This window comes from Lutjanus erythropterus, chromosome 17 (genome assembly GCF_056507025.1).
Source record: "Lutjanus erythropterus isolate fLutEry1 chromosome 17, fLutEry1.hap2, whole genome shotgun sequence".
Lineage (NCBI taxonomy): Eukaryota > Metazoa > Chordata > Actinopteri > Lutjaniformes > Lutjanidae > Lutjanus > Lutjanus erythropterus.
In genome coordinates this window covers 30476299-30495341 of record NC_139333.1, presented here as the reverse complement: position 1 = coordinate 30495341, position 19043 = coordinate 30476299, and the positions used below count along the sequence as shown (strand labels likewise).

The following is a 19043-nucleotide window of genomic DNA, read 5'->3' as shown; positions in this document are numbered from 1 at the left end:
TTTTAGGTTTTTTTTTTGTGCTTTGAGCACCAGAATCTTTTCAGTTAGTCTTAGTTTTAGTGTAGTCCCATTATATTGAAGAGAAACCAGACAACTCTATGGCCAATATCTCCAAAACACTGCAACTCACACCACAACTAACTAGATGGATAAACAGCACAATATCCATAATAATATCCAATATCCATAATATCCACAGTTGTTCACACACAGTATATCTGTCACTGTCTAAACTTACCTCTGTCTGTCTCTGTCCCTCTCTGCAGTCCTTCCTCTATCTGGCTTGGTATATGACCATGTCCATCCTTGGTCACTATAACAACTTCTTCTTCGCTGCCCATCTGCTCGACATCGCTATGGGCTTCAAGACACTGCGTACCATTTTGTCCTCAGTCACACACAATGGCAAACAGGTGAACAAGCGCATACTCAGCTACAGAACACTCAACATCAGTACACTGCACACACGTTTCAGCACATGAACTCTGTCCTCTGTCCTGCAGCTGGTGTTAACAGTGGGCCTGTTAGCAGTGGTGGTGTACCTCTACACAGTCGTGGCCTTCAACTTCTTCAGGAAGTTCTACAACAAGGGTGAAGATGGAGAGCTGCCAGACATGAAGTGTGACGACATGTTGACGGTGAGTGTTATAGCTGCAGTGCAGTCAGACGTACTGTGCTTCAATAGAAAAGCTAATGAAGCTTTTACTACCATTTACTGCAGGAGGTTGAAATGAGTAACACATGGATGGAGGGTGTATCAAGGGTTGATACTGAGTCCCATATTATTAATATTAATAATAACTTTATTTATATAGAACTTTACAAAGTCATGAAAACAAAAGAGATTACACAAAGAATACAGGACTGCTATAGTAAAAATGATAAGCAATGTATAAACTGCTGAAACACAACAGCAACGAGTAAAAAACAGAATAAGTAATTGAATAAAATGCAGTTGTGAAGAAGTGTGTTCTTAAGTTGGATGGAATGAAAAAATGGAATGAAAGTGAATATACTGAATGAAACTTGAGAAGACTGAATGGATTCTGACATCATGTTTATTATTATTATCATTATTATTATCATTATTATTATTATTGTTATTATTATTATTATTATTATTATTATTATTATTATTATTATTATTATCATTATTAAGGAGAGGGAAAAAATCTATTCTCCTAAGTATTGTGATTTTTTTAAAATTTAAAATCGAATTTTCAATTCCTGAATCAGTTCAACGCATGCTAAATAACTAGGGCTTAGTCCATTAGCTTGATGCTAACACATAATGGGAATTACCATTAACATGCTAAGTGAAATAAATATTATCATAACAAACAGATCTATTTTAATCCACATGGGCACTAGTTTCCTCTGTGGAAACAAACCAACAGCTGCTAACTTTACATTGTTACTCTGGCTTCAACACTCCACACTGTAAAGCTACAGCAGCCTGAAAGGGTCACAACTCAGTTTAAATAAAAGGTGGAGACATTGTGCCAGGATTTTTCTATTTTGTGTATTATTTTCTCATTAAACTGGCTTGATGAACAGGAACAGCTAAATAAAGCAGTTTACCTCAAAAAGTATGAAGTATGTGTCTTTATAAATGAGACTTGTTTAGATATTTAAATAAAAACTTCAGGTACAGGACGCCCTGTTAGCCTGCTTGGTAGCACGTGCACCATGTATCAAATCTGAGGTTGATTTCTGCTCAGGTCCTTTGCTGCATGTCATGCCAAACTTTATATGTAACACGTGCACTTTACTTATAAAAGCATACATAATGTTTACTTGATTCATACTTAATTATTATGATCATGTTGCACTGCTTATGTGGCCACTTTGATGAACTCTCATGAATCTCACTTAAAACATAAAACTTAACTATTGGAGGCAATGGAATTCTTTTCATATGGGCTTTCAGCAAAGCTGTACTGGGAGCAGAGACTGATCATTACTGTTGACATTTCAAGGAAATAATCTGATGCTAAAATCTGCTGTTGTTACCATCATCCCAGGTCTCCCCTATTAAATAGGAATGAATGCATAAGTCATTACTGCTGCGTCATTACTGGTCATCAGACACTGATTATGTTTATTACCTGGAAAAACAGACTTCTGTTAAAGTCAGCAAAAGGTTTCTCCCAGTTGAACAAAGAAATTGAATAAATCAGCTGTAAAAACATGTAAACTGTGTCATTAAGACAGATGAGTATTATGGAACAACATGGGATCTAAAAATAACACTGAACTATGTTAAATGTTCACTGAATGAGTTATTGTCTGTTAATGAGTTGTAAGAAACCATAGATGAGAAGGAGCAGATGTTTTACTGTGAGTTTGGCTCTGTTAAATTGAACAATATGTTAACAGAGCACAGCAACACTCCCTGAATCCACACAGAACTTGGAGCTTCACCAACATGAGCCTACTTTTAGTCCTAAAAGGGACTTCACATACATGTTATCCAATCAATCAACTTATGTAACTGATATTTACTTTGACAGACACTGTTAGATAGTGTGTTTTCAGGTGTCTTTTGTGCTCTGTCTTAAATAGGAACAATAAAGCAGTCTTACTTAAGGTTTGAAATTATTATCCTACTCTAGAAGGCCTAAGGAATCCATTGGCACCAATCATGTCATGCCAGCTTCTTTGAAAGTTGGCTAAATAACGCTCTAAAATCTGCTCATTACTTCTGTTAAAATCTATATTTTAGTCTTATGGTCATCTGCATGGTTGAGTGTCTCGGCCCCTATCTGGGCAGCGTCTCGCTGCTGGTCAGGCTGATAATGTCAGTAACGCCTGTCTCATTGAGAGTCCTGCGGAGGCTGTCAGTTTGGAGGAAACAGCTCCATGTATGGACAGAGAGTCATGGGTCAGAGCTTTTAGTCTGACAGTGTTCACCCTCGGGCTCTGTCTGAGGTCCAGCTGAGATTACACAGCCTTTTTTTGTTAGTTTCTCTTCTGGGCCTCTGTTAGCTTTTTAGGAATAGCAACAGTTGGCGTGACAGGGGGTCACACGAAGTGGGGTGTTTTCTCATGATGCAAGTTCAGCTCTGGGCTCTCTGAAGCTCTGTGAAACCTAACATTTATGATTCTGGATAATGGAACCTGGAAATTAGCTTCATGATACCACAGCAGGTTATGCAACATAAGCTATTATTATGATTTATGCTGATAATGTGCTGCAGGAGCTTAGGCCAAAGATAGCTGCTAACACACTAATCTCACTTCATGAGACAGACATCGGTACAGTTGTAACAGCTTTGTTGTGAGTTTTAAACATTCGTGGTGTGACTCTTTACATTGACAGAAAGGTTTTGATGCAGGTTGCAGGTTTGAGTCAAAATCTATATGAGTGTCTTCTCAGTGATGGAGGGAGGACACAGGTAAAGCCAGATGAATTACAGCTGTGATGAGGCCGTTCTCTGCTGCCAAGCCATCTGAAAGAAATACTATATAAGGGCTCTATGGTGTGTGTTTTCTTGGGGTGGGGTGGGGGGGCCTTCTGTCACCCGGAAATTTCAGGACACACACACTTTAATCCCCTATAGTCAGCCACCCATAGCATTCCATAGAGCTCTTGTGTTTCCTATTAAGGGGCCGGGTGGCAGCTCCGCCTGCTCTACAGGAGGGTGACAGGGGCTTAGTGTGATGGAGGGATAGACTGATGAAGGACCACTGCCCCCGGGGGAGGTTTTTGCTCTTTTCCTCTCCTCCCTTTATGTGAATAAATCCCTTAAAATAACACTGACAGAAGGATGAGAGGGTCTGAGCTGATCTCTCCTTTTCTGTTCACTTGTTCCTCTCCCAGCCTTCACACAGGGGTTTTCCCATCTCTGTTCCTCTGCCTTTTTGCTTAGTTTTCTGCAGATCTTGTTCCCTGTATGTAAACAGTAATTAGTCTGTTGAGACCTTTTAAGTCTTTTTGTCATTTACACACACTGACTCATTCTCTTTCTTTGAACTTTGAACAACTTATTGTTCATTATGTCCCAACATTTTCAATCTACAATCCATCATTTACACTGATTCCTCTTCAGAGCATGAGGCAGGAAGGAACCCCAATTTTTCTTCCAAACCCAACCCATACTGTACTCATCCTGTTATTATTCACTCTGTCTGTTATGTTCCGGTGCAGTTGATGCTTGCACTTGATTTTAAAGCTGTGTTAATTTTGACAGGAATTTTTAATGTAGTTGTAGTCTTGGTTGTTTACTGAACATTTTAGTAAGTTTAATCACATCTTTTGTCTTTTAGTCTCTTTTGTTTTTAGTCAAGATTTAGTCATATTTTTAGTCGCAATTTCAGTCTCTAAATTGAATTAAATTGTTCCCTTAATTTAAAACTCTTTATTATTTATCCTTAAATAAAGTTCTTTCATAAATTGGATAGTAATTATCACAAATTAGCAAATTACCTCTCATTGTTACATTTATCCACCTCAGTAGTGGGGTAGGATGTAACTGTGGAACTCCTTGTATTTGACATTAACTCACATAATCTGTGACATCCAGTAGAGTTTTATTTGTAGAAGACAAATACAGGATCTGTGTATCAAAGTTTGACAGATCAAGCATGAACAACTACTGAGTAACTAATGCTCAAAAAAAGTGTTACTACCATCCAGGTCTCTGCTGTCATATTAGATATGACATAAGTCTTTACTGACGCATCATTATTGGTTATCAAACACTGATAACATTTTATTACCTGATAAAACAGATTTTTATATAACTTACAGAGCTCCCCTGCTGAATTAGATGTCATGTTTCATTCAGTTGGGCTCAGCTGTAAAAATGTGTAAACTGTGTCATTAAGACAGATGAGTATTATCTGGGAAATATCACATTTATTCACTCTGCATGGATCTAAAACTAATACTGAACTATGTTAAATGTTCACAGAATGAGTTAGTATCTGTTAATTAGTTGTAAGAAATCATAAATTATCTTTTAGAAAGAGGAGATGTTTTACTGTGAGCTCTCTTAAAGTTAACAATGTGTTCAATCCACACAGAATTTTGAGCTATGCTAACAAGCTTTGACTTCACATGTTATTGAACCAATTAAGTTATAAAACTGATATTTATCTTGACAGACACTGTGGGATAGTGTGTTTTCAGGTGTCTTTTGAGTACGTCTTTCATCTACAAGGTTCTTCATCTTAATTGGGAAGAATACAGCAGTATCAGTGTTGAGTTTGAAATTATTATCCTACTCTAGAAGACCTAAGGAATCCATTGGTACCAATCATGTCATGCCAGCTTCTTAATAATGCTCCAAAATTTTATAAAATCTCGGCGAGAGAAAAACAGGCATGGAGATTTTCAAAGGGATCCCTTTGATCCCACATCTCACCTCTGCTAATCTCATGCAGTATGTGTTATTTTTGCTGGTCAGTTTTTATAATTCTTCACACTGGGGTCCCTAAAAGGTATTGGGATCTCTTAAATTGGGTCTGATTGGAAAGTTGAGGCTCATTTGGAATCACTGAGCCCAGTTTTATTCGTGTGTAGTTATAAAACTTGACCTCGCTATATAAAATGACCTACAGTGACCTCCAGGATCACAGCCTCATGAAACTTCACATCCACAAAAAGTGTTCACGGGATTGATGGATGATGATGATGATGATGATGATGATGATGATGATGATGATGATGATGATGATGAGGGGGTGTCTCAGCAATCAGAGCAGAAGTGTTTGCCATCCAATCGATGAGAAATGCAGTTCTCACAGAAGTCACCAAAAATGTCAAATCACAGCATGAATTTTTCTGTGGTGTTCCTTAACGCTTAACTATCTCATTGTGACATTTTTTTCAACAGTGATCAGAAATTATTAAATTGTGCATCAAATCTGTGTAATAAATTATATCACCTCAAAAACTGCTGCAGCAATTTAAGACACATGACAGAGCAAGAGAATACCATCATATACGTCCATCATCATGTTCTAAACTAAAGAAAACATTGCAGGTTTATGAGTAGAAAAATGTGATGTAGAGAGCTGACCTGCTGCTTAAATGAATCTTCAGGTTCCAGCTGTCAGATGATGCAACTGACCTGTTGCCCCCCCCTAGATCTCCCAGACCCAGCCTCCCCTAAAAATGACAGAAATAGGTGTATTTAGTATACTTGCATGTGTTTTTGGCCTTTTGACATCATGAGCTTCTCTTTTTTTAAAACTGAAACCAAATTTAATTTGTTTGTCCCTCAGACTTGCATTTTTTTTTAAAAATTACTATTGTAATTTAATGCAAAATAACAAGTTTTTTTTGCAACATTTCAGTGAAGCTGCTGTAAATTCAGTCAGTGTGAGTTGCAGTAATCACAACTGGACCTCATTCCTAATCCAGCGTTTTAAATTTCCTCTGTCTCTCCCTCTCCCCCTCTCCTCTGTCTCCTCAGTGCTACATGTTCCACATGTATGTAGGGGTGAGAGCAGGTGGAGGGATCGGTGACCAGATTGAGGACCCAGCGGGTGACGAGTATGAGATCTATCGCATCATCTTTGACATCACCTTCTTCTTCTTTGTCATCGTAATCCTCCTGGCCATCATCCAGGGTGAGAGATCCAACACACACACACACACACACACACACACACACACACACACTGACCCACAGTGAAGACAGCCTTATGTTGTTTTCCTGGTTTATAATTATCAAAAGCTACAACCAGTCCTGATTTGTCGGCATCATAACCTGGATCAGATCCATATCTTGGAGCCATGTCCTGGGAACCATGATCATGGGTGTGTGTTGGTGAAACAAATGGAATGAGCTTATGTATGTTATGAACTTCAGGACAGTCTCACATCTGAGACTTCGGCTGAATTGGCTGCTGAACTGAGTGAATATCTAATTAGTCCTTTGTTTTATGAAAACACAAACAAGCAAAGTATCTAATAACACGTTTCTGCGGTGTGGCAAACACTCACTTGCTTTACAGTATCTTGAGTTGCAAAATGGACCCATATAAGCCATTACTATTGAAGGTCTATTAGATAAAACTAAAGATTTGTGGTTTTTTGGTGGTTGTGGTCCAGTTAGTTCTCACAAACCCTCAAAACATGTTGATTTGAACAGTAAAAGTATCTGGGTCAGTCTGTTTCACCTCTACACATCTGTGTTCTGAACACTCTAGGGTTGATCATCGATGCTTTTGGAGAGTTGAGAGACCAGCAGGAACAAGTGAAAGAAGACATGGAGGTGAAAAGACTAACGCACACACACACACACACACACACACACACACACACACACACACACACACACACACACACACACACACACACACACACACACACACTTGTTACCACTTGAAACAATGTAGTATTATACAGCACAAAGTGATAGATGTAATAAAAATGTAAATGCGCATAATTAGATTTCTTTTACAGCACACAGAAGCCTCCCAGATTGCACCACTTTGCATGACATCCAGATGCAAGTTGCAATTTAACACTCATTAGGTGTCACAAATAGAGACTGGCAGGTAAATGTTTTGTGTAATGGCAAGCATTTAACACTTCCATGTTTCTCTTCCAGACCAAATGTTTTATCTGTGGAATAGGCAATGACTACTTTGACACAGTGCCACATGGCTTTGAAACGCACACGCTACAGGAGCACAACTTAGCCAACTACCTGTGAGTACATCTGCAGTTTGTGTGTGTTTGCAAGTGTGTACTAGTACCTCTAACATAGTGCCAGACAGTGTTTTATGATGAGGACCTGGATTCAAAATTATCGACAGATACCAGAGAGACATTTGACTGTCATTATACAGACACCATGTCTGCCTTTTACAGTACACCTGAATGAAAGACAAGTGTTTCATATGTTGCTGTTTACGTTGCAGTTATGACAGAGTACGTTGTCATCACATGGATAAGGTGCAAACACCGTCTGTATCGAGCAAGATGGTGGAAACATTTCTCAGCTGTATGGTTTTGGTCATGTGTTAATCCTTCCTTTGAGACAGACTCACTAGAACTGAGGAAATAGAAGCTGCCTCAACAGGTCTAGTTTATATGAAAACCCATTACTGCCAGTGAAAGAAAGAAAATATCCCCATGGTAAATTATAATTAGGAGATTTTAAAAAATCGAACTTGTAAAGTCATAATTTTATCTTTTTTATTTTTCACTTTTTTATCTCATATCTTATCTCACATACCTTATGTCATATATAACTTTTAATTTTATAATTATTACTTTTTGTCTCATAATTATGACTTTTCCTATCTTAATTTTGACTTTTTTACCTTATAGTAATGATTGTTTTTCTCATAACTATGACTTTTTATCTCATTTTGAAATCTGAAATCTCATAATCTCAAAGTCAATTCCAACTTTTTATCTCATGATTCACTTTATATCTCATAATTTCAACATTTTATCTCATTTCAACTTTTTTTAAAATCTCATAATTATGACTTTAATCTCAATTTCAACTATTTATCTTATAATTGACTTTTTATTTCATAATTTTGACTTTTTTATCTCATGATTATGACTTACCACGGGGATGTTTTTTTCTCTTACAGGCAGAAATAGGCAGAAAAAAACAGTAGGAATTTGGTCACTTTATTGTCCTTTTAAGAAATAGGATTAAAGGCCAAAAAGTGATGCGTTCAGGTCTAGTTTTTCTTCAGAGTAGGATTAATATTTGGAACTGTTGCCAAGTGTTTTTGCATGTGGGTATATGTGTGAAAATATTGTCAGTGGATGTGTTTTTCTAAAAAGTGTGTAAATGTGTGTGTTTCAGATTCTTTGTGATGTATCTCATCAACAAAGATGAAACAGAGCACACGGGCCAGGTAAACCAGCTCACTTCCTTTTGTAGTAAACACATATATTAATAAATATACATTACTGTGATACTGTATTGTGGTTTGTACAGCTGAGCTTCAAACTGTCTCAGTGTTTCTGATCCTCACTGTCAGCTGCTTGTTAAAGCCTCAGTATGCTTCAAACAATGACAGGCGTTAGCATTAGCTTACATTAGCCAGTTACACTTATTGAATCTGCCAGTAAGAGACATCATTTTAGCCAACAATATCCATCCTCATCAGCTAGAAAAGAGAAGCTGCTTTTGTTTACTTCTCGAAGGAATCAAAGATGTTATGTGTCAACAATTAATCACAATTTCAGTGTTGAATGTGCCACTGTTATAAGCACACTGTAAGTCATGTATGTACAGTGCAAGAATGCAGAGCTTGACAGGCACAGTAACTAAGGAGGATGGAGCTTAGCGAAGGTTCACTTGTGATTACTAGTTTGATCACAAACATCTCCTGCTTATCTTGGCAGGTAAGAGAGTCCAAACATGTCACTTACATTACAGAATACCACCTGGTGAACTTCAGTGTGGCCCAGGATACACTGTGTACATACTACTGAAAGAATGTGATCACATGCAGCCCAGACCTCAAATGTGCTGTGAGTGATGGCATTTCAATGTGTCCTCAGTGAGTCTTATGGGCATTCACACCTATACTTACAGCTGTCCTCTTGTGATCGGATCACCGTGTTAATGCCAGGTGTAAACAGCCTATTTGAGGAGAGACTCTCAACTCTCAAGCTTATATTTCGGCTCTCTGTACGATGTCAGGCTGTTCACGCTGCCATTCAGACCAGGTAGAAAGACTTTTTCCCTCAGATATAGTCGCACAACATAGTTTGTTTGAAGCATATCAAGACCTTAAGTGGCGCAGTGATTGAAGCTTACAGTGCTGTTACTAACCTGGGGCCGGTTGCACCAACAGGACTTACACCTTGGACTTTTGGCTGCGCTGAGTCAAACCGTGCCATGCTGATTTGATTTCCATTACTACTTTTATCGTGCCAAGCCATGCCTGAGATGGACCTATTCTTAAGTGGGGCCAAAGCGAGCCCAACCCGCCTCCAAGCAGGCTGCGGTGACATCTCGCCGGCTGCAGCCAAACCTTGACAATGCTCCTTTTCTCCCCCTCAAACAAGCGAGTATTCTGATCTGATTATCCCAGAGACATAGTTACATGAACGGTTATTCCGCTGCTATACAGCCACTCGATTCGAGCCTCCTAGACCTTGTCTTTATTTAAAAAACACATCTCCAAGCGGGTAGCCCTGTTGTGATGGAAATGCAAACCTTTGCTGTGCTGGGCTAATGAGACAAGTCAAACCGAGTCAAGCCAGGCTCGCTCTGTATATGGAAAAGGGCCACTGGTCTTAAGCCAAGTCGGTCTTATGTTGGCATTCTAACCTAATGGTTACAACGGTTGCACCATCTAGCCGTGAGCTTTCTTCTTGTAAACTTACACCTAGTCAGGAAAGTTAAAGTAAAGTCAAACTTTACGCGATTAACACAGAAATAGAGCTTTTAGTCAAAGATACCTTCTATTCAGTACCATGAACGCTTAAAGAGACGAGTTATTCAACAGAACTGTGAGGAAAATTAAATCAATACAGGTGGGAAATGAACTGTATTCAGTTGGACATAACATCAGAATAAGAATTAAGTTAATAAAGTTTATTAAGTTTCTCCTCACTCAACAACTTTCAGCATTGCACGGTTGTCAAGGGAGTCTGGGGATATTGTGGTTACTAAGTGGTAAAATCAGTAGAAACAGTGTGCTCGCTAACATCCGTCCATCTATTTTATCTTAACAATGATTTATGTCTGTAATTTCCCTTCTAGTCAACTGTTTCTTTTAATGTCAGAGTGCTTGTGCTGGCTGTGCAGCTCTAGAAATTTTCTTACCTCAATGCGAGATGAAATTGCCCTTTTGCCTTTTCTTTATCTTTGTTCCTCCATAGTGTTGCCAAAAATTAGAAATTATCAGTTACAAATCAGCGACACATCAAAATATTGTTAACAGTGTATCCTCGTTACACTCGCTGCAGCCATAGTCTTGAGGACAGTGATATAAGACCGGGCATAATTAAGACTAGACTTAAGTTGGTTGGTGTAAGTCCATTCTAAAGACTGGTCTTAACTAAGACTGAGTTAGCAGTTCAGACCAGGCTTAGTAAAGACCAGTTGGTGCAACCCACTGCTGCTGGTTGGTACACAATGCAGAGGAGTCAGATAGATTGTAAATGTGTGATCTGGAATATAAGCCCCTCCTCCAATCTGTTTGTCTTGAAGGAGTCTTACGTATGGAAGATGTACCAGGAGCGTTGCTGGGAGTTTTTCCCTGCTGGTGACTGTTTCCGGAAACAGTACGAGGATCAGCTCAACTGATCTCTCCTCGGAGCAACAGACTCTTCCCTTTCATACTGTAACCTGTTCAAGGCCCTCGACAGCCATCCTCCCTCTGCTTACCCCTCAGACCTTTCTTAACGCTCTCTAAGGAGCGCCTGATCTACCGAACGATGGGTTCCGAACTCGGCTCCACATCCCAGTCCAGGAGGAACTACATCTCCAGCCTCCTCTACAGGCCCCGCCCCAAACCTTCCTCCCAGCTCTTCCTCATCCAGACAGTCAACTCGCCAGCTCTGCCCCAACTTCCAGCACACTTTGTTTGGAATGCTTCTAAGACTTTGTACATAAAAAATATCAGATTATATGCTGTAAAATATGTGACTGGTGGCACGTCAAGGTTTTTGGCTCAGATGATGACTTCTTTGCTTCATCTTATTCTACATTCACAGTAACAAGCAAAAAATACAAAGGAATAATGGAGCAAGGGAACAAGGAAGGACCCAAAGATGGACAGAGCAGGAGAGTGGACGGAATATAAAAAGGGAAGGGAATTCCTCCTGAAAGACTTTCAGGACAATGATCGATACACAAAGAGCAGACATTAGTATGATGATGTTTACGACTTTTCATGTGTACAATGCACGTTGCATGTAGGTATAGGGGGTGGACACATAAAAGAAACACCTCTACAACCCTGCTATAATCCAGCACAGCAGCTCTGCAATAAATCCAACCTTTGACAGTCTAAGAAAAGCCAACGATGTGAGCTCCTCAAAGAGGTGACGATTTCATCAAACTCTAAGTAACTTTATAAGACTTTTTAGTTTGTGGTACATGTCAAGTGGGAAGATACAAGGTGCCTCAACATAATAATCTAATCCAACACACCACCAAACTACAGTCTCCAGTTACCAAGGAGTTGAATAAACACCTCAGTGACACTGTCAATGAGAACTGAAGAGATTTTCACAAAAAGAGCTGTTGTGCTGGATTGGAAGTGTAGTTTACAGATGTTAACACTGTGTCCACACCCTGTACATGCCAACACTGTGTGTGAAGGGCTCCTTAACTAAGTGTTCACATTGCTAGCAACATGATCAACAGTCCATTTTGTTCCAGCGAAGCTGAGTGACCTGGAATCTCAGCCAAAGTTTTGGACGTCATAATCCTCCATCAGCTTGCAAGTTATTTAAATTTTCTTTTCTCAAGACAACATCAATAAATAAATGTCCCAGTAACTATGCTTGCAAAATTATTGGCATCTTTGGTAACTGATTGGTTTTTTTTTTGGCAGATGCTATTAGCACCTAGATGTGTGTAACCAACAATGCTATGTGCACCTGGGTTGTAAATAACTAATGTGGCAATTCACACCCACATGGAAGAAACAAACCACAACCTTTTCTTAAACCTAACCAGGTAGTTTTGTTGCCAAGACCTAACCAAACAGCGACTGAGAACCGAAAATAACTCTACATAAACTGTCACTCTTTACAACTTAAATAAGGGGATGGGTGCCAAAAAGCTGCCATGTGTCTATTGTCACATGGGTGTAAGTAGACACTCCTTTGTTCCGTTACCCTTTTTTTCTTTATGAGACACTATTAGCACCCAGCTGTCGAAAAATGCTATTTGCACCTGGGATGGAATAGTCAGTGTGGCTATTTACATCCAGGTGTATATAGCCTAGCATGACAGCGACAAGCACCCAGGTATCCATAGCCAAGATTGGTATTTGCAGTGTAAATGGAGCCATTTACACAGTTATTTAATAGCTGTTTGCAGCTATTTACACCTGCATGGCTGAGACAAATCATTTTCCTAACCTTATGAAAGTAGTTTGTTAGCCTAAACATAGCCAAGTATTTTGTTGCCTAAACCTAACCAAACTGCAGCTAAAAGTCTAAAATTAACCCATTCATCCACCACAAGTTCCTCTTTAGAGAGACTTGGTTGCTCTTTATAGTTAAACAGGGGAGATGGGCGTAAAAAGCCAGAAAGCTGTTGTGTGACTATTCTCACCTGGGTGCAAATAGCCACTCCATTTTATTTCGCCTTTATTTGATCTTTTGTCCTAATAGCAGCATGGCCTTGTGATAGAGACATCTGTCTGTCTGTCCAATACTCCAGATGGATGTAAGTGGACAACTACTGGTCAGATTGCCATACCACATGACCTACCGTCACCAATGTCCAGACAAATATCACATTTTTAGCCCCACTGCTGATCAAAGCTCTAAGAAATAGCTAAATACTCAGCATGTTTGTTCTGTGCAGCAGTAATGTGGTGTGTAGGAAACATCACAGTCTCTAGGTGTCACTAGAGGGGCTTTAGACTTTCTTTTTTCAATTAATCAACTATAGCTTGCTCGGTACATTTTTAATTAAGTGGCGTAGTTTTATGAAAAGCAATACCAAAGCAGCAAAAATTTCCTGATTCTGTTTCAAACTTTATAGCTGCAGACAAAGTTAGCGCATGCATGTTGGCTAAGATAAATAATGAGCCAGACTGGAGCAAACCATCAGTCATGTTTCCTGTAGTGGGAATGCAGAGCAAGGGCAGGCTGAAGACAGACAGATGGCCGATGTATGGATGGAAGCAGAGGGAGGGGAGACGGGAGGATACAGTGCCTTAATAAGCCAGGGGTGAGCTATGCAAGCTGGAGGAGGAGGAGAGAGGACGGTCAGAGAGACTGAGGATAACACTTAGAGCTGGGTGACAGGCTGTTTATGAAAGAAACATGCAGTGTGTGAGTGCTATAGGAAATTAGAAATAGAGAAAGAAAGATGAAGAAGGAGGCTTTATAGCTTTACGCAGTGCTAATAGGGGCGTTACAATTTAAAAAAACAACAATTCAATATGATTTAAATGATTGTGTTTGATTATACAGATGACCTTTAAATTGTCTTAAAGAGTCCTGGGAAGTCACATCATCTTGACTGAAAACTGAGTGCAGATGTTCAACAGCAGGTGTGAGAGGAGTGTGGTAGTTGTAATAAGAGAGGAGAGTGTAGTATTGTGCCACACATCAAGTGTAGATGGTTTCGTCCTTTTAACAAAAGCATTCAGCTCTTTGGGGTGGCTCTATATACACTCAGTTGCACTCATTTTTTTTTCCCTCTCTATTTGGTCACCAATCTGAAACTAATCCAGTCTAATACAACAGCCCTGAGAGAAGATTCAACTGTATCATCATTTTGGAGGATGTAGTTTGTGGTGCTGTTGAACTGTATTGCATTACATTGAAGTGATTCTAATATTTACATTTACAGATCAGCCACAACATTACAGTCACTTGTCTAATATTGCAATATTATGTATTGTGTTTCCATAATCAGTGGCAGAGTGGACTGAAAGGGCACCACTTTATTATTTTGTCTTGGATATTGGGCCACCCGAGAGGGCACTTAATCCCATTTTATTCACTACAGAGAGAACTGTGCCACATTTTCTCCACTGGAAGGCCACCCTAGAGGACACTTTATCACATTGTCTTGGACATTGGCCTCCCCTAGATGGTATTTATTGTGTTTCATCTACCATATTGGCATCCAAGATGGCACTTTTGCTGCATTTTTTCAAACATGGAGGCACCCAAAGATGCTTCCTTGAGTCCACCATTGGCCATAACAGCTCTCTCTGTCAAGGCCTGGACTCCACAAGACCTCTGAAGGTGTCATGTGGTATCTGGCACCAAGAAGTTAGCAGCAGATCTCCTAAGGTGGGGCCTCCATGGATCAAGCTTGTTGCTCCAGCACATCCCAGAGATACTTGATCAGATTGACATTTGGGGAGTTTGGAGGCCCAGTCAACACCTTGTCAGCACCAGGTCACCTTCTTCCATTGCTCCACGGTCACCTGCCCACTGTAGGTGCTTTCGGCCAGGGCTCAGCATGGATCAGCAAACGCTGTGCGTTCTGACACCTTTCTATCACAGCCAGCATTTCTTTTTCAGCATTTCTGCTACAGTAGCTTTTCTGTGTGATTGGACCAGATGGGCTAGCCCTCACTCCCTAGGCCCATCAGTGAGCCACGGACACCCTGTTGATGGTTCACCAGTTGTCCTTCCTTGGACCACCAGGAACATGGGACAAGACCTGCCATTCTGGAGATACTCTAACCCAACTGTCCAGCCATCACAGTCTGACAGTCGAGGACGCTCACATCTTCACGCTGCCCATTTTTCCTGCTTTCCAACACATCAACTTGATGAACTGACTGTTCACTTGCTGCCTGATATATCCCACCCTTTGACAGGTGCCATTGTATTGAGATGCTTATTTATTAACTTCACCTGTCAGTGGTTTTAATGTTGTGGCTGATCAGTGTAATCTATCCTCATTGACATAAATGGGGTAGACAAATTATTAGAAACATCTCTTGGTCTAAACAGACACCCTCAAGCTATAGACTGTATTAGTTTTAGCCTGGTGGACAGAATGAACTGGCAACTGAGTGTGTGTTACAATACTTGTTTAGTTAACCGCAGAACAAGCTATGCGTGTGATGGCTGTTCAGATTTCTCATTTAAGATGCTGCCATACAACCAACTTTAAAGATGGGTTCATCATGTTAGCTTAGCTTTGTTTTAGTGCTCTCTGCTGCAGACACACATACTGTATACTTTCTGTCTCATGCAATATCAGAGTCAACTTCGAGAGACAGAAATCTATCATCCATGTCAACAGGTTGGATTGTATGCTCCTTTTTTCTATTATGTATTTTACTTGTTACACCCCTCACTAAAAAGCAGAAAAAGTGGCCGCAAACCTTCCATAGAACACGTTTCATGACTTACAAAGTTTGGACCTTGAAGGATTTGGGTCAGAATGCACAGACAGAGGACGGATGAATGATAATATCAGAAACAAAATAGTCTATTTAAAGCATAATTATTATTGCATTATGGTTCATTTTTATTTATTTTCATTCCTCAGTGATAGGAAGTGTGTGTTGATTTGAATGAATGCTCCAAGCTGGCAAATGTTCAACAAACATGTCCTGGAAACATTTTCAAATAAGGATTGTTTATCCAAGGCCTTTTGTTTTTTTTGTTCTTTTTTTTTTTGGTGATGATCTTATGCAATACAGCAAACAGAGTTACTCTTTTTGTATAGACATTCTCCAAAAAAGTACTCAGAAAAAAAATTACGCCATTGCATGTTTATTATGCGGGTTTAATGAACAAGTATAACAAAAACCACTAAATCTATGTCACCCATAAATTGTTTAATAGGATTATTTAAGATGAATTAAGATTTCTGTACTATTGTATTTAAGTGTTGTGGGCTTCATTGTAACTCTTCAAGTCATTTGCCACAACTGCATCCCTTTGAAAAAAAGAAAGTGGCTCCTGCTTTTCTCTCACGTAACCATCTCTGTTTTAATATACTACGAGTCAAAGGTTTGTTTAAGTATCAATTGGTTTTAAGATCAAGCAATAGCCCTTCAGGGAGTGTATGGGAGGTGACTGACCATTGTAAATTGCAAACAAAGGCAAAACAAATAAAAGCTTGCTCAACTTTGTCTCAGATTAAAATACAATTATTTATTCATTTATTATCTATTTATTTATTTTCTTTACTTTAATAATGCTAAGGAAATAAAACTGAGGTCATGTTAAATAAGTTTACCACTTAATCTTAAAGGTGCAATATATGTGTATATAATGTGTAATACTTTATTGGCTCTTTGCATAAAACCAACACATTGCCGGTCACTCTTGTGTTGCAGCAATCAGTTGTGGTGGTCTAGTCTGTAAATATTGTGAGAATGTAACTGTCCCAGGATCAGTGTACACTGTGAACTGGGTTTTCTTTCTCTAAACCCCAAGTGACATCAGTGAAGCTTGTGAAAGGTGAACTGAGCTTCACATTCTGAAATACTTCAGTAGTTATGAATTATGGTGATATTTATTAGACCAGTGGGTTCTAAAGAAAGTGTTATATATTGTTAAAAAATACGAATTAAGAAAATAAGACAGTATAAACTAAAAATTAATTTGAAGAAATATAGACAAAACATAAAACTATGAATGTGGGAAATAATCCAAGACATTTGCAAAATTTGTGAATTAATCCGGGGTAGAGTCAGATCTGTGACTGCCCTCCACTCATTCAGACCAAAGCAACAACCAATCACATGACTGCCTCTGCCTCGTTTGTCTTTACTGACCAAAGGTCTTTATGATGAAAATTGGAATTATGAATGAATTATTGTTAAGAACATTTTGAAATAAATGGAATAAATCATTTATTATTCATCATAAAAACCTGAGTTTAAAAAAAAAAAAAACTATTTGAAGGGTTGTCCATAAGATTGACTTGACACCATCATAACAATGTCATTACACCTGTTGGTCTTTATGAATGTTTATAAGTGTAGTCATTATGTGTCATTTGGTCAGTTATGTCATTTTTATTGTAAAATTGAGATGTGTGTTATGACAGCTTGACGTTAATCAAGCCATCAGTGTCATAATGGCATCATTGACACAAAATGTATTCATGACACAGTTATAATGTTCTCATGACAGCCAATGTCAAAATCAACCACACAAGGCAGTGCAATGTAATGTAGACACATAAAGCTAAATAGTTTCTTAATGGCCCTCTATGGCATGTTTATGATAGGTTATGTAGTCTTGATTAGTGTTGTCATAACAGACATAATTGTCTTGATTAATGCCAAGCTGTCATATGAAAGACATTGTTGTCCTGGCTAATGTCAAGTTTTCATAACAGATATCTCAACAAATGTCAACTTTGTATTAAAAATAACACAACTGACTGACACTTAATAACAAGAGTCATAAACATTCATAAAGACTCTGTCATATCTATGACATGTGTCATTGCAGTCTTTTGCATATACCTTCAAATAAAGTGTTACCAAAATGGGTTAAATGATTTTACAGTTACAGAGTTATATATTTTGTCCATGTAATGTATTTATTTCATAATGTTAATTCATGAAATAGAACATTTTGAATTTCTTTAATAAGCAACCTGCAGTTAGCCTTAAAAGCTAGCTACCTAATGCTTATTTTTTTGCTACAGGACAAATGTCAACTCTCCACAGATACTATTGCGAAAAACATGGGTGACATTTGATTGCAGGGCTTTGCAAGTTAAGCTCTAAGTTAACTCACTTGAGTCAGTTTGTACGTGACTTTATGTCTGAAGCACTACAAATCAAATTTCACTATAAAATTAGCTTAAAAACCTTGGGGGAGGGGGTTGAAAAGAAAATGCTATTGCTGTAGTTTTGTTCATGCTGCCACTAGAGGCTGCTAAAGAGCCATCGTTACCAATTGCACCTTTAATGTTGAGTGAGGATGCATGAGCAGTTTCCATTTAGCACTGACTGTACAAGTATGATAACACAGTGGATGTTACAGTTGCAACCAACCAGTGTGAGTGTTGTGTATATTGCAGTGCGCTCATTCTACCATACTGATGTCATGCTTATTTTATTTTTGTTTTTTTTTATAATGCAATACCACATCAGACTGAATAATGCCATTACTACGTGGTATTTTGCTCATGCAAAAACAAATAAATATTTTCCATATTTACCACAGAGGGGCATGTTTAGTTTGCCACACAGTAGTGCATCATGTAGACTTTCTGAGTAGGCTATTGCTACTTCTGAGAGGTAAATGTGTAAAGAGGGACTGAGTCTATGAGCAATGAATGGATTTGCATGATTTTGAAAATAAAACTTTTTATTTATTAACTTGTGAAGAGGAGAATATTCTTAATTCTTAATTCATTCCTGTTTTGTGGTTACTTTTCATGTAGAACATACTGGCTGGGGCACCAGTGCATAGAGTA

At 38.7% G+C, this 19043-nt stretch overlaps 1 protein-coding gene across 1 annotated transcript in view; it reads left to right on the top strand.

The window, feature by feature from the left end:
• ryr2a (ryanodine receptor 2a (cardiac)) overlaps nt 1-12445 on the top strand; it is a 239346-nt gene extending 226901 nt beyond the window's left edge. The window contains exons 109-115 of the mRNA XM_084740136.1: nt 267-413; nt 504-638; nt 6423-6579; nt 7162-7226; nt 7566-7666; nt 8787-8838; nt 11151-12445. Of these exons, the coding sequence (XP_084596262.1) occupies nt 267-413; nt 504-638; nt 6423-6579; nt 7162-7226; nt 7566-7666; nt 8787-8838; nt 11151-11246 (753 nt within the window). The 3' untranslated portion in view covers nt 11247-12445. The remainder of the gene's footprint in view (nt 1-266; nt 414-503; nt 639-6422; nt 6580-7161; nt 7227-7565; nt 7667-8786; nt 8839-11150) is intronic.
• The last annotated feature ends 6598 nt before the right edge of the window (nt 12446-19043 follow it).